Source organism: Lissotriton helveticus, chromosome 2_2 (genome assembly GCF_964261635.1).
Source record: "Lissotriton helveticus chromosome 2_2, aLisHel1.1, whole genome shotgun sequence".
NCBI classification, from domain to species: Eukaryota; Metazoa; Chordata; class Amphibia; order Caudata; family Salamandridae; genus Lissotriton; species Lissotriton helveticus.
This window is the reverse complement of record NC_136060.1, coordinates 352400928-352424316: the sequence shown is the minus strand read 5'-3', so window position 1 is coordinate 352424316 and position 23389 is coordinate 352400928. Positions and strand designations below refer to the sequence as shown.

Sequence of the window (23389 nt, the reverse complement as noted above, 5' to 3'; positions counted from 1 at the left end):
GCTGCACACATTAATTTGTGCAACTACCTTTCATTGCATAATAGTGTTTTAAGCCTTTTTTTCTACTATGGGTAATTCACACTTAGGCTCCCATAACATTTTGTCCATACAAGGTATCCACTCTAAATTTGTATCCTTTTTTCCAACATTCTGGGCATTTTAAAGGTACCCAGAGTTTGTAGATTCCGCTGGAGGGGACTGAAAATTTAGTGGAAAATACAGCTACATTTTGGTTTTTTGGGGCAAATGGAAAAAAAAGCGCTGATGAAGAAAGCATCTGTTGTATTCCTTGCAGTGGTATCATCAAAGGGTTGGTGGAGCTAAAATCACCATCTTCCCAGCTTTCAGGAACAGGCAGACTTTTGTCAGAAAACCACATTTTTCAACACAGTTTTTGCATTTTACTGGGACATAGCCCATGTTTCCTATTGTTATGTGCCTTCCTTTGAGGGTTTCCTATATAAGTTATCAGTTGAAATAAAACAATTATTGAAATTGAGTTGAAAAAAACTTCCATTTGTGCCTACATTTTCACCTGTAACTTCTTCTAGCTGTGGCAGATTTTTAAAGCAACATAGCATTATGTCTGCTGTACTCTTCTGGTTTTGGAGATATAAAGGGCTTGTAGGTTCACGAAGGACTCGAGTTACACAGAGCCAATAATTGTTCTGCACCTTGGCATAATTTTTCATTGTGTACCAGGTATACAGCAATTCATTTGGTAAAATATAAAGAATGAAAAATATGTATCAAAGAAATCCATGTATTTCTGAAAAGGGAACAAGATATGCAGTTTAGAATCCGTGGTTATTTACACAAACTGAATTTGCAGGTACCCATACTAGCATGTGAATTATAGGGCATTTTTCAAAATGTATTACATTTGGAGGCACAAACGCAGAGAAAGACTATTGGTAAAACACTTGTTTTACTATTCTATGTTCTTCCAAGTCTCCTTATAGCAATGGTACCTAACTTGCATGGGTAGGCCTAGAGCCCGTGATAGGAAATGGGCTAAAACCAAATATAGACACATCACATTTTTCCACTGAAAACTGCCCCTTTTTTTGCAAGCTCCACTGGCATTTTGTTAAACCTAGCAATCCTGGTCATTTTTTAAAATTAGACTCTCGGGGGAATCCGGGGTGGGCTGAATTGTGTGGTTCTCACCTGTTTCTGTTACTCAGAATCCCCTGCAAACCACAAACTTTGTCTAAAAAAAATGTCCTCACATTTCTGTGATGGAAAGACCTGTAATCTGCGGGGAGCTACACTTCCACACACTCAGCAGTTTCCCTTGTCTACCGATAGAAATGGTACCTCACTTGCGTGTTTAGGCCTAGTGCCCTTGACAGCGGCCCAAAATGCAATGTGTAGATGGCCGCCGAGCCCGGGACCAAAAACGTAGGTGACCCCTTGCAAAACTGGGTCATTTTGTGATAGATACTTTTGATGTCTCCACAATACGTTTTGGGCCCTTCCCTGTCACGGGCATTTGTCCCACCCACACAAGTGAGGTAGCATTTATATTGGGAGATCTAGAGGGAACACTGGGTGGTAGGAAATTTGTGGGTTCTTTCTGATTCTGGAACAATATGGCACAGTAATGAAAGGAAAATGGTAATAAGGTTGACTGTATTCCCTGCGGAAACTAAGTGACTCAGTAACTGAATTTATAAGTGTCCCTTGTATTTACCAAATAATTCACACCTACTATCTACAACAGTGGGTGTGGTGGATGTGCTATGCAGTTTATTGTTATCAAACAGTGGTTATTGTAAACAGTTGCATTAAAGGCATCATTGTGTAGCTTTCTTATACATATACAATTACTACTTTTTGTGAAATGGAAACTTTCATGAAAGGTAAAGAGTAGAGATATTAATGTTACTTAATCTAGAACACTTTTGGTGCAGTAGAATTCTGTACAACGCTTCATTCATTACTGTAGCGTCCTCCCCAGCCCAGGAGCATACAAAATAAAAACGCCATTCATGGAGCTCTGTAACAGACGTCTTTATTCCTCAGCATACTATCACACACTGTACTCTCATTACGTCATAGCCATCAACAACAACACCTTAACACCTCCCAGCAAGTTACGTAATTTCTCTGTTGAGTCCGTCCTAGTGCACATTGTCTCATAACGCTATAATTACCACCTTTCAGAGAATGGGCAATCCATTCATAGATTCCATTTACCCCAGTTTCAGCGGAGTACAAGTTTACCAGAAATATTTAGAAACTTTTATGGAGGAAGAAAGCTAAAGGGAGTTTATACAATGCTCAACACTGACTGGAACTTTACACTGCAGTTAAACACTTTTACACTAACCTTGCATAAACACTAGCAGGACATTGTTGCCACCGGGTCCGTCCAAAACACGTTACACACAGAATTTATAGTTTGGCTTTTGACATTGGCAAGGGATGTACAAAAATCCCAGCATGTGAAGCTTCTGTTGAAAATGTCAAAATAAATACATGCATTTACGTAAGATATTAGGTCACTTGGAAGTGGTCTCATACCCACAGAAGTGTTAGAGCACTTGGAGTTTCTTAGGTTTGGCATTAGCTATGACCTTTTAATTTTATGGCATTTATTTGAATAATATACTTACTTTAAAGGGCTTTCAGACCGGTTTCTTCATCCATTGGTCTGTGGGCTTCCTCCTACTGCAACATACAGCATTTGCAGTGGGTCAGATTATTTAACCACTGGTTAACTTCACTTGGAGTGACTGTATGTTACTCTCTCACAATGAACAATTCCACGCATAAGGTAGTTCCCTTCAGTGCCAGTATTTTTGTTTTTACTTTATTATTTTAGTCTTGCCTTTCTGTTTAGAGCCTGATGTGCTATCCCCATGCCATCCCAGTTTGAACCCAGCCATATCCAAATCAGTCTGGACCCTGCACCCAATGGGAACAGTCCAGCCCGAACTGCCAGGCCAGGTCCTCCTCGGACTGAAAACAAGCATCCAAGGACCGGTTTCATGGTTTCACCCCTCATCAGCCAGAATAGCTTGACTCCAGTGTCATGGAGAGCAAGTGACCCACGTCTTTGCATACCCGTCCCACTCGGGGAGACAAATGCAAAAAGAACAATTGATGGACAGAATGTAGAACAATTTCATACATTGGATTTAATGTTTGTCGACACACTTAGGATCAGAGGGGATCGGAGACAGAGCCAGGAGGTACTGATCCCTCAATAGAACATGTATTATCACAAAGAGTACGTCCGGCTGTGTGTAAGAGAGAAGAAGATAAGAATGGTGAAATGTCAGCAGAGGGGAGAGAATTCCTTCAGGACAAGAACCCTCACTCACCGTTAGGTGACATGCTTCGTCATATGGGTTCCCTCCTCACATCAAGGTGTGGGTTGCGACTCCCCGAGGGGAGGAGCTGAGGTGTTTTCTCAGAGATGAGCGTATGGATAGTGGTGACTGCGGGGCTGAGTGCAGAAAAAGTTGTGAGTGATTAAAAGTGTATCTCTGGATCCACTAAAACTTTATTGGGTGGTCACAGGGACACAGATAAAAAGCAGGAGGACTAGAGATAAAGCCAATACATCCCTAGAAAAAGGTCAACATGTTTCTGCCATTATTTGGACCCCTAAAGGGATCCGGAGGCATTCATCAGAACCCTAAATAGATGAGTTGGCCTAACGGCTAGGGAGGTCGACCTTGAACCAGGGGAACCGGGTTCGAGTCTCGGCAATGACGTTGAACATCCTGTGATTCTGGGCAAATCACTTAATCTCCCCGTGCCTCCCGAAAATGAATGTGTCCTCATGTAACGCAACTGGTGCTATGTAAAGTGCTCTGATACCCCAAACCGGGTCAAGTTAGCGTTATATAAAACTCCGTAAAATAAAAATAGTCACTCTGCATATGTGAAAAGAATGTCAATATAATGGCCACCACAGGAACTAGGCGGTCAGGTGTTCAATGATCCAATTCACTTCAAGGGGTTCGCCTACTACAGAACGATAGAACAGACCAACTCTTCATGCACTTAAACAGACTTAGTGTGCCCAACGTGTTAGTATGGTGCACCATCCAAAAAGACTTCCAGCCTGGACGTCTCTACGGAAGGTGCACATTATTTTCACATATGCAGAGTGACTATTTATTTAGGGTCCTGCTGAATGCCTCCGGATCCCTTCAGAGGACCAAATAATCAGTGCTGCCGGCCCACTATTTGTGAAGCAAAAGACACACAGATGATGGACGGAATGCAGAGCAAATCAAACATTCACCCCAGTCAAGAGATCTGGGTTAAATGCATCATTCTTTAACTCACCATGCCACCCCAGTTCAGACCCAGCCATATGCAAATCCATCCTGACCCTGTGCCTCTTGGGAACAGTTCAACCCGAACTGCCAAACCAGGTCCTCCTTGGACTGATAATAAGCATCCTGGGACCGGTTTCGGGGTTTCACCCCTCATCAGCCAGGCTAGCTTGAATCCAGTGGCACAGTGAGCCTGGGACCCACATCTGGGCATACCCGGGGCACTTAGGTCGAGAAAGGAAAAGACAAACAGATGATGGATGGAATGCAGAGCAAATCAAACATTCACCCCCAGTAAAGAGATCTGGGTTAAATCCATAATTCTTTTGCTCGTCATGTCACCCCAGTTTAGACCCAGCATATGCAAATCTGTCCTGACCATATGCCTCATGGGAACAGTCCAGCCTGAACTGCCAAGCCAGGTCCTCCCTGGACTGGAAACAAACATCCTGGGACCGGTTTCGGGGCATCACCCCTCAACAGCCAGGCTAGCTTGAATCCAGTGACACGGTGAGCCCAGGACCCACGTCTGGGCATACCCGGTGCACTTAGGGCGAGAAAACAAAAGACACACAGATGATGAACGGAATGCAGAGCAAATCAAACTTTCACCCCCAGTCAAGAGATCAGGGTTAAATCCATCATTCTTTTGCTCACCATCCTGGCCCACTAGTAGCATTTAATATACAGGCCCTGGACACAGGTAGTGCCACTTTACTTTGGACTTCCAGGTAAGTAAAATATGCCAAGTGTGTTTAAGACAATTCTACCATGTTTTAAGGAGAGAGCACAAGCTCTTTCGCTTTGGCTAGCAGTGGTAAAAAGTAAAGAGTCCTCAGGCCAGCAAAAACAAAGGCAGCAAAACAGGAGGGTTGAAGGCAAAAAGTTAGGAGAAAAAACACCCTAAGAATGCCAGGTCTACCAGTGCAGATTTGATTTTTTTTTTCTGAAACACTGAGTTCTCCTAAGGATAGAATTGTTAACAGTACTTGCTTCCCATATTTGTGTGATGCAATATTTCCCCAAACCTTCAAGCATTGTCTTTTCTTTGGTAAATTTTATAAATCCCCCAAAATACGTTTTTAATACCAATTTTATTGTCACTGGATCACTATTCTCAAAGGCCGGCTTTTGTTGAATTGTTGAGGGTAAATGCCCCTTGCATTAGTTTGGCGATCTCTAAAGTTACAGCTGTGAAGATCAGAATATCTAAGGATGATTAAAATGGATTAAGACTCAGATAAGGGAGATACCTTGGTGAAAGATGTCAGAGCTTGTATGTTTTTATTTAACTGTAATGTAATTGCTCTATTCTACATGTGTTTATGTAATTTTATTGTAAACTGTAGGTATATTTTAATAGGTATTGTGAAATAATTAAACAAAATATTTATACTGTATTTTTTGTAAGGTTTCTTGTAGCAAAATAAACGGTTTGACTGACTGTCAAACATCTGGGGCCATATTATATATACAGGGCACTTTCCCTGTTTGCCCCATGGCGCACCTTTAAATAGGTGCACCATCCGCAAACAGGGAAATGCGCTGTGTTACTGTGAATGTTCTGCCCCCTGAGCAGCTGTGAGCTCGCAGTACCTGCAGGGCAGCGCATTCAAGTGAAATAAAGAGAGGCTGATTCACTGTGCAGGCGGCAACACACCTGCACTTTAAAGAGGGGAGAGAGATCCCCTTGCAGGCGGGTGTAGTGAGTGATTGCACGCTGCTGCAAGTGCACTTCCTAAGGTCATGTTTGCCTCTGCGCCCACAGCCGCAATACGGAGTATAAGTGATTCCCCTCATTTGCACGGGGCCACACAAATGAGGGAACACCCTTGAATGATAGAGCCAGGGGAAGGGGCTGCACAAGTATCTGCGGCCTCTTCTGTAATACCAAAGTGCACCAAGCAGGAGCACATGCACATGCACCTCTTTGTAATACAGCCACAAATCTCCTTCAGTTTGCTCACTTATGGAGCCAATACTCATATTACACAGACTCTTTCAATGGTGGAAAACAATTTTAGGTTTTCATTTGCACATACAATGTCAAAGTGTGGATGAAAGTGATTTGCTGAAGAAAATTCTAGGGCGGAGTTAATCTTGATTGGGACATTTCTGGCATGTAGCAGCTGTTAGATCAAACAAGCAAAGTCACCTTTAGACTGGATGTTTTCCTAAAAAAAAAAACGTTCTCTCTTCTTAGGAGAGTCTCCACAATCTTGGTATCTAGATATCAGCGCGCCAATTGCGTTCACTCCAAATACTTGCAGAAATGTATGTAATGAAAGTGCCCTCAATAAATTACACATACAGGATCTGAAGAAAAATTTTACGTTTCTGGTTAAAGTCAAAGTGAACGTTCTGGGAGTGATAACTAGGGAAGTGGCTGTCCATCAAATATAGAGTTTGGGATAAATGTGCTTAAAAAGTTATTCCAATCCCTGCCCATGTTTCTGTGCCAAAACATTATGGTCAGTTTTTCCCCCAAATATGAATGACGCACTCAGCATTTTGTCTTTTTCTCAAAATCTCTTTTTGGCTTTCCTAAGCTATTTGGACAAGTTATCTGGTTTATGCTCCACTCGGAGGAGTTAGAACACGATGCATTCAATGCCATGTTACACTTTTGTTTAGCAATTGTGAGAACATTTTTTTTCTTTAAAACAGAGGCCCTCATCCTGAGTTTGAAGGACTAAAATGTCTTGTATCTATTAAACATTGCCAATGCCATTGATGCTTTTTATTTCCAGCAATGGCGTCTGATTCCCTACTTGGCTGCAGCTTTTGCCTTGGACCATTTCGCAAAGACATTGTTTATGAACCTCATTGAACTTCAGATCGGCCTTATGATGAGAGATAAGAGTGCAAGGCAGGTAAGTTATTGTAGTTGATGCATACTCCTTTTATGATATCTTTCTTAATAATACGTGATTAAATAAATAAAGCTTTGCCCCGAATGTTGAAAACAGTGTGGTATAGAGTAAACAGTGTTAACCCTACCCACTTTTCTACTCATAGCCACTTGATTTCTTAATGCAGGTTTAGTGACTGTCAAAGATTTGAGACCGGTGAAGACTGTCCGTAGTAGGTCATTAGTTATGTAACAGGGTTTGAGTCTCTGGAGGAAATATGCTTTCCCTGAACAGTTGAATACAGATTGAACAGTGTGTGCAGGATAGGTTGCCCTTTCATCAGTGGTTCATAGTCAACATGAACTCGGCTACCCATGAAGTGTATGGTATAGAGTCAATGTTGACCATAACACAAGCTTGTTTTCCTGTGGGTGTTTATGTATGATAGCGGTAATTATGCTTCATATTACTCTTAGCTATTTTGCACTTTCTTAGTTCTAATCTATATCCGTTTATAGAGCAATGCATACAGAAGAAGCTTGGATGATGTAATCAGTGATGTCATTTGAGATGATGTCATCAGTGATGTCAAAAAATATGCCATAAAACATGTCATGAGTGAGGTAATATGTGAGGTTAAAAGCAGTGCTGGACACTTGTTAAAAAAAGACACTACTCGCTTAAAATAACCAGGTCTGAAGGTGCTAAAGATCATACTTTCTGCAGCCTTCATACTATTGTGAAAACTTTACAGACAGCCCATCTTCTGCAGCAGACGTACATAGGTTAGTACCTGGTGCACACAATCTTCTATCTTATGTAGAAATTGTCATGCTGAGATGATTGTGTCTAATAAACCAAGGCTGCTTACAATACTTTGTATCTACTACGTAGAACTGTTGGCCTATTGAAAACTTTTTCTGCTGTGCCAAAAAGCCTGTATGGAACATACTTGACACAAGTTGTCAGTTTAAATATTTATAACGTGTTAAATACCTATGATGCATTCGAAGCACATGCGTTTTGTAAACACTTAGACCCATTAGCTGAACACAAGCTGCACAAAATAAGGTAGAAAAGCAATACGATAGTTAACCGCCACTATGTAAACTATCAATAAACTAACACACTCATTGGTTGATGTCATCTGTGATATCATCAATTATGTAATCTGAGATTTCATAAATGATGTCATAGAACGTCATGAGTGAAATCATATGTGAGTTCATAAACAGTGTATGGCGGGGTGCAAGTTATAGTTAGCTCTGCTAACTATAACTGGAGAATTTCAGAATGTTTTGTTGTTATTCAGAACGTTAATGTTATCACTGACATGTTCACGTAACTATAACATTGTTTTTTCAGTGAATATATATATATATATATATATATATATACTCTATACATTTATATCTCATTCCTCCTCCCGTCTTGCAAATAAACAGGCACAGACCCTCAAGCTGTGTACTCAGGAAATATGCTTTATCGACAGACCGCCCTAACACCTTTCTTCCTCGCAAATGGCCTTGTTCACACAATAGACGCCAATGTTCATTTTGCTTTATGTGCTCATGCGGTATGTCAACTCAAAATAGATTACAGGCTCTGTTGCATCGCATCTATAGAGCTTATAATATCTCCAAATAGCTGTTCTATTGTAAAAAGCTATTTGGAGATATTATAAGCAGTCACAGGTGGCATGCAGTAGAATTAAGCTCCTCCAGGCCACGAATTATACAGCACCCTTCAGCCACATCAAATTGCATAAACAGATTACATTAAGCTGTTTGAGATATGTTGGCTTTTCACCAGTTTCTTTGTAATATTACCATGTAAAATGCACCATTAGTTGTGTTTGATCCTTGTGTTTTGGAGCGGTTATTTACACAACACCAGATACACAGGTCCATGGCTAAAGAGGGGAGAGAGTGTGGTGTAACGGCCAGAGCTGTTGGCTTTGGAGTTGGGTAACCAGGTTCGAGCCTCAGTGATGGCTCAACATCCTGTGATTCTGGTCAAATTACTTAATCTCCCCGTGCCTACAAAAATGAGTGTGTCATACGGCTGACACGGCTTCAGCCGCCATAACCCCTACCCCCTCCCGTCGTGTCTCTCAGGCCGGGCTGCTTCAGCCTGAGCTGCTGTGTGCTCGGCTGGGCAGTTTGAAAGACCATTTGTATATTTACTAGGCGCTGGCAGAGAGCTCCGCTCCACCCGCGGAGTGTGCGGAGATTTGCCTACTCCACGTTCCGCAGAGAATGCGGGGTATGCAAATCTCCGCACACTCTGCAGCGGAGCTGTGTTGATCTGCCCCCACCTCTACCCCCGTATTAAGAATTAATAAAAAATACATCTAAAGGTAAAAGATGTGCCTTACCTTGACTGCAGCGTCCCCGGGCTGTCGTCCTCCTCTTCGTCTCAGGGTCATCTGCGAATGCACGCGGCCGCGCATGCGCATTCTTTGCGAGAAATAGCTTAATTTTTATCTGAAACCCTACCCCAGCCCTCAATAACATGCTGAGTTACTTCAACTGTCTGGGAATGCACCCTGCATTCAGACAACTCACTGCTCATTCTCGCCTTTCACTTTCACTCCTCTCCCCTACTCTCGCACTGTCTCATCACTCACCGTGCACTCACATGGGCACTCCTGTCACGCACACATTGCAAAGGGTTAATGTGCCTGCTACAAAGAACGTGTACCATGCACCAACACAGAACTGAGTGTGAGTAAACTATGAGTAGCCCTATAAAAATAAAAAAATGAAATGTTTGTCAGAAAGGGGCTATAGAGAGATGAGGTGCATTGTTGGCTAGTGGTCGTGAGGGAATTCATGGAGAAGGAGGAAATGGGGGAGCGGCACCAAAAAAAGACTGTTGCACTGTGCACAACCAGTGCTAGGGCCAGCCCTGGCTGGGAGTCTTAGCCCCCCCTCCCCCTCCCCCCCCAAGTTCGGCTCTAGTAGCTCCCGTGGTTCTTGTGGTACGTAACTGGTGCTCATGTAAAGTGCTGCAATACCTTCGGGTCAGGTTCGGACTATATAAAATAGCTGCAAAAAAATACGAGCAGCTGTCCTTCTAGAAGCCAGTGGAGGGCGCCTTCCTTGCTCAGAGTCTATAGATTGTGCACCTGTATGTAATAGAAAAACACCTTAAATCAGTGAAACTTGTCATTCGTGAAACTCAAGTAAAAACTCTCTACTCTTTGTAAATCATTGGCTTTAAAAGTAACATAGAGCGTTTTCAAATGGTTTTTAGTTTGAGACATCTAAATTGTACTTCACACTGATGAGAATCTGTGTTCTAGCGAAACAAATCTACAGTTCAAACAGAAGACCTTTCTGTGGGATAATGGTTTTCCTATGCATCCAAATAACAGCACACAAAAAAGTGAGCCATGCTGACCTTGTATGGTGATTTGCTGCAGCGACTCGGAACCTATGATCTCGCATCTTTGCATTGAGAATCCGAAAAAGTCCAAACAAGGAAAATGTTTTGAAAGCTCCGTTGATGTATTTAATAGCTCTGTAATTTCATAAGATTGAAAAGAACACATTTCCCTCCCTTTCTTTAACCAAGGTCATAAACAAAACGGTTGCTGTTTTATGAAGTATGTGAAACTCTCCCAAATGTTTTAATATTTGAAACATTATTATTGAACCTTACACACATCCTAGATCTGGAATCGTGGTTAGTCTGTAAATTATTATTATTATTAATATTATTTTAGAGCACATGTTGATAAAGATCTCTTGTCACTAGGCACCAACTAAAAACAAACATTTGCAATGCAATAGGTCTCGCATTACTGAAAGTTTGAGCTATTGGTGTTGCATTATTATTTGAAATTAAAATAGGTCAATCTTTCAGTAATGCGAGACCTATTGCATTGAAAATGCTTGTTTCTTCAAATTATCCTGCCTCTATATGCAAGCAGAATCCGCATCCCTGAACATGGCAGGCTTTCCGATCCCACAGAATCGCTGCAGTTATCTGGTACGTTTGGAGCATTGTATTTTTTAATAAAATCAATCAATTAATCAGTGGTTTATAGAGTGCTCTACTCACCCGTGAGGGTCTCAAGGCGCTAGGGGTGCGGGAGGAGCAGGTCTGGGTCAGTCGAAGAGCAAGGCCTTGAGGTCCTTCCTAAACGTGTGGAGGGTTGGGGAGCTTCTAATGTTGACAGGGAGCTTGTTCCAGGTTTTGGCCGCGATGTGGGAGAAAGCTCTCCCGCCCGTTCTGCTTCTGCGGATGTGGGGGACCTCTGCCAGGGTGAGGTCAGCAGAGCGGAGGTTCCTCTTGGGTACGTGGAAACGCACTCGGTCGTTGAGGTATTTGGGTCCGATGTTGTTGAGGGATTTGTAGGCGTGGGTGAGGAGTTTGTAGGTGATCCTCTTCTCAATAGGGAGCCAGGGAAGGCTTCGGAGGTGTTGGGTCATATGTTTGTGATGTGGTAGCCCTAGGACGAGTCTGGCGGCGGCGTTTTAGATGGTTTGGAGCTTGCTTAGAAGAGTTTTGTTGATTCCGGCGTAAAGGGCGTTGCTGTAGTCCTGTCTGCTGGTGATGATTGCGTGGGTGACGGTCTTTCTGCAGTCGGGGGGGATCCATTTGAAAGTCATGCGGAGGCAGTTGAAACTGGTGGAGGAGACCGCGTTAATCTGGTGGTTCATGGAGAGGAAGGAGTCGAGGATAATGCTGAGGTTCCGAGCGTGGTCTGTCGGGGTGGGTGGGCTCCCGAGGGCGGGGGGCCACCGGGTGTTGTCCCAGGCGGAGGTGCAGGGTCCGAGAATGAGGACCTCAGTCTTCTCGGAGTTGAGCTTTAGGCAGCTGTCATTCATCCATGCTGCTACGCTTCTCATTCCTTCCTGGAAGCTGAGTCTGGTGATTTCTGGGTTCTTGGTGAGGGAGAGGATGAGTTGGGTGTCATCGGCGTAGGATACGATGTTAAGCCCATGCTGTCTGGCGATGGCGGCGATGGGGGCCATGTAGAGGTTGAAGAGCGTCGGGCTTAGTGAAGATCCTTGGGGTACTACGCAGACGATGTCAGTGGTGTCGGAGAGGGAAGGGGGGAGTCTGATCCTTTGGGTTTCGCCGGCGAGGAAGGATTGGATCCAGTCGAGGGCGGATCCTTGTATTCCTGCCTTGTGGAGTCTAGTGACTAGTGTGAAATGTGAGACGGTGTCGAAGGCTACAGAGAGGTCTAGGAGGATGAGGGCTGCCGTGTGTCCATGGTCGAGCAGCATGCGGATGTCGTCGGCGGTCTCGGTGCTGTGGTTGCTGCGAAAGCCAGACTATGAAGCGTCTAGGATGCAGTTTTCTTCGATGAAGGTGGTCAGCTGGGTGTTCGCAAGTCTTTCGGTGACTTTGGCAGTGAACGGGAGAAGAGATATAGGCCGGTAGTTCTTCAGGTCTGTTGGGTCGGCCGTTGGTTTCTTGAGGAGGGATTTCACCTCTGCGCGTCACTAGGGCAGGTGCCGGATGTGAGGGAGGAGTTGATAGTATGTCCTAGTTGGGGAAGATGTGGGGGGGCAGAGGTCCGTAATAGGAGATTTCTACTTGGAGCGAGAGAGTACAGAGAAGAGCCATCCGATCTTAAGATAAGATTTAATTGCCTGCCACCACATCAACAATAATGTGATGGCAGGCATTTTAGGACTTGTGGACTTGTAAAAACTTTGAGGACAAAGTAAAAACCATATAGAAGGAAGGGGTTGGGATACCCTCCCCACCTCTCCCCCAGGGCCAAAACCGTATATTTGTTTTCCTCTGCATAGTACCACGTAAAAAAGAAACATGAGCTCCCAAACATTTTCAAAATTACACCCTACCCTCCCCCAGGGCCGGGAGGGTTCTGCATCTATATTTTCAGGGAAGGGGGAGTGCGCCATCCTCAGCCTTTTTTTTGTTGTTTTTTTTAGACTCCATTGACCCCACCCCCAGGCCATATTAAATAAAAGGTGATGGGGACTTGCGGCGCCCCTACCCAGGCCTTGTGCTGGCCCTGTGGACCGATATGGCTCCATTGTCACAGGGACCTCATTCACCAGGACACTGGTGCTCTCTGCCCTGTAGAATACAGGCATACTCTCTCCCGGGCAGGATCAGTAAAGAAAATACTGCTCCCACCATGCACTGTGTTGTCATCAATGATGTAATTTCAGATGGTGCAGTGATATCAATGATGTCATAGAACATGTCATGAGTGATGTACTATATGAGGTAATTAGCAGTGCATGGTGAGGGCACGATTTATAGTTACTTTAAGGCACAAATTACAGTTACTAGAGATAACTATAACAAGTGAATTTCAGTGGTTTTGTTAGATTAAAATGCTGTGTTTTAACTGACATTTTCACCTAACTGTAACGTCCCCTTTAACCTTTGGTTTGTTCAGTGAATTTTTAAGATGTTTCTTAAATATAAAGTAAGATATAATTACAATTCCTACTATAACTTCACTGTAACCTTTGTTTGTTTCAGTATTTGAGAAGGCCAGACAGTCAAAATAAGAGGGATGCCCACTGACTGGCTTCAGCTTTGTAAAATAGGATGTTATTTGCTCCCAATTCTAGACACGTCAAACTGCTGCACTCTAAGACAGGATCACATAACATTGTTATATATCCTCAATTTGTAGATATGTTTCACCCACAAAATAAAATAGCCATTTGAAGAAGTTACTTAGAAGTCCTGAAATGCACTGAGGCCACCAAAATAAGTCCAGTATGTGGATTTAATGAAGAAGTTTGTAGAGAATTTGGAAATAATTTTTGTATAAATTAAACTACATGTGATAACGGAATACAGTATTTTATACTTTGGTCACTTCATGCCTAGGATATGACTGTGCATTAGGTCACAATCCTGGGAGTTCACCAAATGTTATTTTGAGATTCTATAATATGGCAATGCGTGAGTGTATATGTAATGGCTTTATAAAATTGCTACAAGCGCAATCAAATGTTCTTCATTCTGCAACTTTTAGTGACCTTTAGCTATAATGCAATATCATATCAAAGGTTGTGCAGACACACTTCACCTGAGCATAACCCCACACCATGGTTGTAAAGTGCTTAAAACATTATGCACATTGGTATGTGCCACTGCATTCTGATGGTCTTGCCTCAGGAGGATGAAAGGGAGGGGCTACCACTCTACTTGAATATGCTGTCCCCGTCCCCACACAAAGCACTGATTACCCCCCACAGATAGCCTGGCAGACAGAACTGGGTTGTAAGGGATAATTGTGCACTTCAGAGAGCTGCTTTGAAGTCACCCCCACATCAAAGGCACTTTTGGGTATAAGTACTGGAGCTCTGACTCCTAACATCAGACACTACTGGACTAATGGACTTATTACCTAACCTATAACCTAAGCTCTGCCAGAAGAATTGCTGCCCTGCTTAAAGGACCCAACTGGCCTGCTGATCTGGAAGGCCTGCTTGTTTGTTTGTTGCCCTGCAGCCGGATGCTCTCTGACTCTTCTGAAGGAGAGCTGGACTCTGCCTTCACTCCAAGTGATCTCCAAGGGCTTGTTGGCTTGCCTGCTGTTGATTGAGACTCGGAGATATGAATGAATGAATGAATACTTTCTTGTATAGCGCATGGCTACCCTAGAGCATCCCAGCGCTGTAAGACCAGAGGACGTTAAAAGGACATTATTGAAACAAAAATGTCTTTAGTCGCTTCCTGAAAGCCAGATGGATAAATTCATACCTGATGTTGTCTGGGAGTTTATTCCATCCTTTGGCTGCTTGGACAGAAAGCAGGCGGCCGCCCATCCGGGCCAACTTCACCCTGGGTACCACCAGCAGATTTCGTTGGTTGGATCTAAGAGATCTCACCGATTGATGACGACGAAACAGAGAATCAAGAATGGACGGGCCAGCATTATGGATGGACTTATGTGCCAAACACATGGTCTTGAACACAATCCTTTCCTGGATTGGTAGCCAATGGAGCAAGCGAATTGAGGCCTTCGCCGAACATTGTTTGGGGACTTTCATAAGCAAGCGAGCTGCACAGTTCTGCACAGATTGCCGAATTTTTATGGTAGCTGCTGGTGCCCCCATATAGACGGCATTTGCATAGTCCAGTCGCAAAACAATCAACGACTGGACCAATACGCGTCTGGCCTCAAATGGAAGAAGATCTAGGACTTTTTTAAGAGCTCGCATCAATCCATAGCAGGTCGCGGCCACCTTCTTGGCCTGTTATTGGAAGCTCATGGAGGAGTCCAACCAGACCCCCAGGCTTTTTATTTTGGTCTTAGGCACGGGGGAGGTCCCAGACAATGCGGCCACCAGGGGTCCAAGTTGATTGGGGCTTTGTAGCCCAACAGCATAATGTCCGTTTTGACCCCATTTAGCTTTAAAAAAGACAAGGTCATCCATTCAAGCACTTTGGTGAGACACGGGGTCAGATTGTTGATCCCCTGATCTAAGGGATCGTCCCTCACCAAAGAAACGACCAGCTGCGTGTCATCGGCGTAGGTGACAAGCTGAATTCCCCAGGGAAGCACCACCTCAGCCAAAGGTCTCATGTAAATGTTAAACAACGTGGGGCTGTGGTGATCCCTGGGGAACGCCGTGACTCAATTGCAGCTGGCTCGATGACACTTCTTCCTCAAAAACGGAGAAACATCTGTCCGATAGAAAGGAGTGAAGCCATCTAAGAGCCAAACCAGAAACCCCTGCGAAACGTAGCCGGTGCAGCAGGAGAGAGTGGTTTACAGTGTCGAAGGCTGCGCTGAGGTCCAATAGGACCACCGCAGTGCAGCCTCCCGAATCCACAATACCCCTAGCTGCCTCCACCACCGCCACCAGAGCTGTCTCTGTTCCTTGCTTGGCTCTGAACCCAGTCTGGGTTGAATGTAATGAGCCCGTAGACTCAATACATGAAGAAAGGGCCTGGTTTATTTATTTATTTATAAAGTTTTATATAGCGCGAACTTGATCCCGAAGGATATCAGAGCGCTTTACAATTATAGGGAATGGTAACAAATCAAAAAATGAGTCAAACATGGGGAGTATATGGTTAATGTGTTTTTCAGCTATTTTGCTGAGACTCGGGAGCAGCGAAATAGGCCTGTAATTAGCCAGATCTTCCGGGTCCAGATTAGGTTTTTTTAACAGGGCCCGGACCTTTGCCTTCTTCCAATTGGGGGGTACTACTCCTGAGGCCAGCGACACGTTAATGACCTGCATTATCACCGGGCATACTGTTTCCGATACCTGCTTAAGAACCGCCGGAGGAGCAACTTCCTGAGGAGAGCCCGATTTTAGATTGTTTAGGAGACTTTCCGCAGTAACGAGGTCTAGTAGTGGGAAGGCCTTGAGATCTCCAAATAAGTTAGGGGCTCCCCCCTCAGACCTCTCATTACCACTCTCCATTTTGTCTGGAATATATGGAGTTGGAGCAAAGCTGGAGTAGATGTTAGACACCTTGGACGCGAAGAAAACAGCTAGGTCCTCACAGTGTTTCTGAGGGTCCGGAGCAGGACTAGTAACCCTGGGAGTAGCAACCAGAGATTGAAAGATTTTAAAAATCTCTCTGGGGGCATTAACTGCTTCCGAGATTTTTCCCTGGTAATATGCTGCTTGCGTAGATTTCAATAGGTTTTTGTACGATCTCAGGGATGCTCTATATTCAGTTTTCGCCGCGGTTGCAAAGTCCTTTCTCCACTTCCTTTCTGCTCGTTTGCACAGTTGTTTATGCTCCTTAAGTTCTCCAGAGTACCACGGTTGTTTATTATGACCCTCCCGATGCCGCATCTCTTTTTTGGGGAGAGTGGCATCTAAGGTGTAATTAAGCCAGTTGTCAAAGTCTTCGTTAGCTACCACTGGGTCCTCATGGGGAATAGGCGGGCACCTCTTCAGGGCTGCCTCCCAGTCCTCGACCGGTAGTCTAGACCAAACTCGGCCAACTTTCTTTGAAAGGGTAGCCTTATGATTCTGTATTGCTGGAGACCACACAAAGGAAAGTAGGGCGTGGTCTGACCAAGGAACAAAGTAAGGCTGATCACACACGATGTTCGCAAGGTTAGTAAAACAATGGTCTAATAGGTGTCCAGCTACATGAGTGGGACTTGCCACAATTTGTTCCAAATGTACTACTCCCAAGGTATCCAGCAGACACTGCGATGCAGCTGCATCGACTTCATCAAGGTGAATGTTGAGATCGCCTAAGATGGAAAAATTGGGGGCGCTGCTAATGGAGAGAGAGATCTTATCTTGAAGGTTATTACAGAAGTCGTGGTAATCACCCGGGGGGTCTATAGACCAAAATTCCTGATAAAGTACACGTGGGCGAAAAGGATATAGAAAAGCCAAGACTCTCACATTCTGTAAGTGGACTCTCAGAGGTTCTACATCTAAAGATATTCTTATAGATAATTGCCACACCTCCTCCCCGCCCGTCAGACGATCCTGCCTAATGATCGAATAGTTGTGCGGGAGCGCCTGGACTATGTCCGGGTCGGATGAATCGGTCAGCCAAGTCTCCGTTAAAAAGAGTACATCTGGACATCGTTCCTCAAGGATCAGATGGATCTCCACTGCATGCCTCGGGAGAGATCGGCAGTTTAACAGAGCAAATGTAAAAAGGGTGTTATTATCACTCACTAGCTTTAAAGGCTTGCAATGAGGACAGAAGGATATTACCTCCTCTGGTAGTGTCTCTATAGGACAGGTAGCCCTCGCATCTCCTCTTATTGCCCTTAACAGATCCCCACTATAACAGAGGGTTTTAGGGAGAGAGGATTCCATTATTATAGCCCTAAGCCACGTCCTAGCCCGGCCTGGCACAGACGGGCTTTCCTTAGGCGCTCCTTTGGCGCACTAAGGCGCGTACGCAAACGCGTACGCTAGCGCGTAGAGGGACCGTTTCAATTTATGCGCTTTAGTGCCTCGTGTCCAGCCCTACCTCCCAGCAACTAGCGCGGCAACCTCGTCCTCGCCCAAGATGGCCGCTGTAGTGAATCGGCCCCTCTAGGTCCCGGTAAACAGAATGCCCAACTCGGCTCGAGGGTAGCTATGAGGTCCCCGAAGGGCGCGGCGCGAGGTGAGTGTATTCAATCACTCGTAAAAGCGTCTGGTGCAAATAAGCAGTTGTAATATTTTTTATTAAAAGTACAGGCAAAACAATTTACAATGTGTTAAAATAGCTAACTAGTTCCCGGCTTCCGCCTCAGGAGCAAGAGAACGTCCCTAGGTCTTACCCAGCTGCTCTGTCCCTCTCAATTTATGCGCTTTAGCGCATATCATTGTCTCTAACCCTGCTCCTCTGACTGGCTCACTGGAAGTGGTCCACATGTTTGTAACACAAAATTTAGAGCATCTCCTGTCTGCATGTAGCAGAACGGCGCATCAACCCAGTTGCAGGACTACAATTAGTGTATCACCTTGGAACCAGGACTTTGCCTCCCGAGATTGACGCATCGAACAGCATATTGCGGCCACTTGAGCTTGGTGAGAGTGACGCATCTCCTTCACTGCCTGGCAGAATCCGGCATATCACTCAACACCTCTCAACTCCGGGCACCCATCTTCTGGACTGACGCATCGCCTTCATTGCGTGGAGAAGTTCGAAGCTTCCTTCACCTGCAAGCCTTGACATCGACGCATCTTGCTGTTTACGATCAGGAAAGGCACTTGGTCCTGTAACCAGCCAGCGCTGCCTTTCTATCGGCACAACTTTGACTTTGCCTCGGTCTAGAGTGACCTAAAGTAACCTTTTTAGCTCTACTTGCTTTACTGTGTTTATTTCTTTAAACTTCAGTATCTCAACCTCTATACAGTGTATTTGTGTTGTTTTGATCTTGTTTTGTTCGGAATATAATAATCATTTGTTTCTAAACCTGTGTGGTGTCTTTTTGTGGTGTATTCATTGTGTTACTGTGTGTGTTGCACAAATACTTTACACATTGCCTCTTTGGATATGCCTGACTGCTCACTGCCAAGCTAACGGAGGGTGAGCACAGTTATCTTTTAGTGTCAATCTAGCTTACCCTGACTAGAGTGGTTGTTCCTGCTTGGACAGGGTGCATACCTCTGCCAACCAGGCATCCCATTTCTGACATGTACCATCTAGGTTTGTTATGGATAAAAATGCCCTACCTGAAGTAAGGTTTGTTGCACAGAAAGCATGATAACCTTCAGATCAGATCAGAAGTGCAATGAACGAGGGTCAGTGATCAGGCAAAGCAAATGCGCTTTCATGTACTTGTTACATCAGGGGATAGTGTAATGCCTCGAAACTGAAGGAAATGCAAACTTAAAGACTATGTAAAATGTAAGCTACTCTCCTTTTCAGTGTCCGTCCTTTTTACATTTATAAATCATAGAACACAATATAGACTTATAGCCCACTGTAGCAGGCTATACCTGCCATTAAAGGCCCACTGCAGCGTTAAAGGCCCGAGCTGAAGGTGAGGGAGTTTAACAAGGCAGCAGGACTTTAATAGCCGGTATAGCCCTGCTATGAAGGGCTATAAGGCTATTTGAACATTCTGCCACTAGAGGGCAGAATGTTCTAACAAATTAAACAAAGGTATCAGGGAGCGTGAGGGGATTGAAATCCCCTAAGGATCCTTGAAGCATTTGTTCAAAGCCACAAAGAAGCATTGGAATGTTGGCGCTCCGGGCTTATACCAGCCCTTATAAGCCCGGAGGTTCTCCATTGTTTTCAATGGCGCTTCCAACGTTCCAATGTTCTAATTCTCATTTAATGTGTTTCCTTATTGCAATAGGTAAATATAGATGAACCACAGACATACTTGTTTACTATATTTGGATTGTTGGATGGGGAATTTAAAAAGAACCTCTAATACCCCATCAGGCTGTCATCGTGTCGTAAGGTTGTTGGTACTCTTCTGTCGGTACATACATTTATGATACTGAAAACTGACATTTCCTTTATTTTCATTAATTAATTTCTAACCATACCCCTTTTTCATTTGTAACAAAGGCCGAACTTGGACGTGAAATACATGCTCTCTCCAGTGCCAGTAAACCTTTGGCGTCGTGGACTGCTCAGCATGGGACGCAAGAGTGCCGAGAAGCTTGTGGAGGCCATGGCTACCTAGCTAGTAAGTAATGTTGCATTTTTATCTTTGCTGCTAGACACCGAAAGATAGGTTAGATTGGTGTTAACAATTTTTACATGAGCTTGATTATTCTTTTGCCAGATTATAGTTTGGTTTCTTTCAGATGTATTCAGATATTGCAACTTTATGTGCTAATTTAAAATGTTTTTGGGTGTTAAACTCAGGTTAGATCGAAACATGTGCCATGAGCTGCTCTTTTCACTGTAGTGATGGTATTTTGTTCAGTTGATAAGTACATTTTGTTCTAGACCTGTTGTTTGCTGAAGTCCTCTTCTGGATTGACATAGGTAGAATTTAACCCATATACCTAGAAAATATATTGCACAATTTAGATTGTAGCTGGTAGGTTATTGGTGTGTTTTTGTGGATTGATTAACCTTTATTGGGAACTTCTAGTGTTAAATGTATTTATTTAAAATAATAAAATATATGAAGTTCTGTAAGTTTGTGAGGCGTTAGTTTCACATGTGTCACATATCAACCTTTAGAAAACAAAGTTGTGCACTGGGAGGATGGGATCATAGTTTGAGAATTAAAAACTCCCTTATTCCGCTGACCCCTTTGGTTCTAGTGAAACTGAAGATCCATGTTGTGTTAATGATTCTCATATTTACAACAAGGGGTGGTGATGGACAGAGTCTCTGAATTAAGCAGAATACTCTCACCCAGTCAAGAGATCAGGGCTAGATCCAACACCGTTTTTTAGCTCATTGCACCATCCCAGTTTCAGAACCTGGCTGTATGCAAATTAGTCTGTCCCTGGCCCAGTGCATTATGGGAACAGGGCAGACCAGACTACAAAAGCCAATTCTTACACTGGGAAGGAAACAAGCTTCCGGGGACCGGTTTCTGGCATTTCAGCCGTCTTCGGCCCGGCTTGCTTGAATCCTGATGGTGCAATGAGCAAGGGACTCACATCTGAGTATACCCTTCCACGCTTAGGGTGGACAAAAATATTTACAACAAGGGGTGGTGATGGACAGAGTCTCTGAATTAAGCAGAATACTCTCACCCAGTCAAGAGATCAGGGCTAGATCCAACACCGTTTTTTAGCTCATTGCACCATCCCAGTTTCAGAACCTGGCTGTATGCAAATTAGTCTGTCCCTGGCCCAGTGCATTATGGGAACAGGGCAGACCAGACTACAAAAGCCAATTCTTACACTGGGAAGGTGTGGCAGGGTATACTCAGACATGAGTCCCTTGCTCACTGCGCCATCAGGATTCAAGCAAGCCGGGCCGACGACGCCTGAAATGGCAGAAACCGGTCCCCGGAAGCTTGTCTCCTTTCTGGTGAAGAATTGGCTTGGTAGTTTGGTCTGCCCTGTTCCCATGATGCACTGGGCCAGGGACAGACTAATTTGCATATAGCCAGGTTCTGAGCTGGGATGGGGCAGTGACCTAAATAACGGTGATGGATCAAGCCCTGATCTTTGGACTGGGTAAGAGTGGTCTGCTTAATTCAGACACTCTGTTCATTACCACCCCCTTTTCTGAATCGTTTTTGGCCACTATAGGTGTGGCAGGGTATACTCAGACATGAGTCCCTTGCTCACTGCTCCATCAGGATTCAAGCAAGCCGGGCCGGCGACGCCTGAAATGGCAGAAACCGGTCCCCGGAAGCTTGTCTCCTTTCTGGTGAAGAATTGGCTTGGTAGTTTGGTCTGCCCTGTTCCCATGATGCACTGGGCCAGGGACAGACTAATTTGCATATAGCCAGGTTCTGAGCTGGGATGGGGCAGTGAGCTAAATAACGGTGATGGATCAAGCCCTGATCTTTGGACTGGGTAAGAGTGGTCTGCTTAATTCAGACACTCTGTTCATCACCACCCCCTTTTCTGAATCGTTTTTGGCCACTATAGGTGGGGCAGGGTATACTCAGACATGAGTCCCTTGCTCACTGCTCCATCAGGATTCAAGCAAGCCGGGCCGACGACGCCTGAAATGGCAGAAACCGGTCCCCGGAAGCTTGTCTCCTTTCTGGTGAAGAATTGGCTTGGTAGTTTGGTCTGCCCTGTTCCCATGATGCACTGGGCCAGGGACAGACTAATTTGCATATAGCCAGGTTCTGAGCTGGGATGGGGCAGTGAGCTAAATAACGGTGATGATCAAGCCCTGATCTTTGGACTGGGTAAGAGTGGTCTGCTTAATTCAGACACTCTGTTCATCACCACCCCCTTTTCTGAATCGTTTTTGGCCACTATAGGTGTGGCAGGGTATACTCAGACATGAGTCCCTTGCTCACTGCTCCATCAGGATTCAAGCAAGCCGGGCCGACGACGCCTGAAATGGCAGAAACCGGTCCCCGGAAGCTTGTCTCCTTTCTGGTGAAGAATTGGCTTGGTAGTTTGGTCTGCCCTGTTCCCATGATGCACTGGGCCAGGGACAGACTAATTTGCATATAGCCAGGTTCTGAGCTGGGATGGGGCAGTGAGCTAAATAACGGTGATGGATCAAGCCCTGATCTTTGGACTGGGTAAGAGTGGTCTGCTTAATTCAGACACTCTGTTCATCACCATCCCCTTTTCTGAATCGTTTTTGGCCACTATAGGTTTGGCAGGGTATACTCAGACATGAGTCCCTTGCTCACGGCTCCATCAGGATTCAAGCAAGCCGGGCCGACGACGCCTGAAATGGCAGAAACCGGTCCCCGGAACTTGTCTCCTTTCTGGTGAAGAATTGGCTTGGTAGTTTGGTCTGCCCTGTTCCCATGATGCACTGGGCCAGGGACAGACTAATTTGCATATAGCCAGGTTCTGAGCTGGGATGGGGCAGTGAGCTAAATAACGGTGATGGATCAAGCCCTGATCTTTGGACTGGGTAAGAGTGGTCTGCTTAATTCAGACACTCTGTTCATCACCACCCCCTTTTCTGAATCGTGTTAATGATTCTCATCACCATCATTTGCATGATATTGACGTAATTATCTGAGAAATATGCTGGGGCAACCCAACTCATTATTTTTTTAGGCTCTGGTTACCCCTTAGGCAGAATTCGCCCTTCGTCAAAGCAATCTACACACCAGAGCCCTAATTACTATAAACATGCTACTCTGAGAGCTCCTGCCAGCTGTTTGTAATGCTTATATGTTGCCCCTGTTCAAATCCCGTCTGATATTCTAAAATAACTGGGGAT

General features: G+C 44.6%; 1 protein-coding gene across 1 annotated transcript in view; it reads left to right on the top strand.

Annotated features, from left to right (window-relative positions):
* The window catches only part of ACOX3 (acyl-CoA oxidase 3, pristanoyl), a 502436-nt gene that overhangs the window by 279231 nt on the left and 199816 nt on the right, over positions 1–23389 (top strand). Inside the window, exons 10-11 of the mRNA XM_078678532.1 lie at positions 7049–7171; positions 20117–20237. Coding sequence (XP_078534658.1) covers positions 7049–7171; positions 20117–20237 — 244 coding nt within the window. The remainder of the gene's footprint in view (positions 1–7048; positions 7172–20116; positions 20238–23389) is intronic.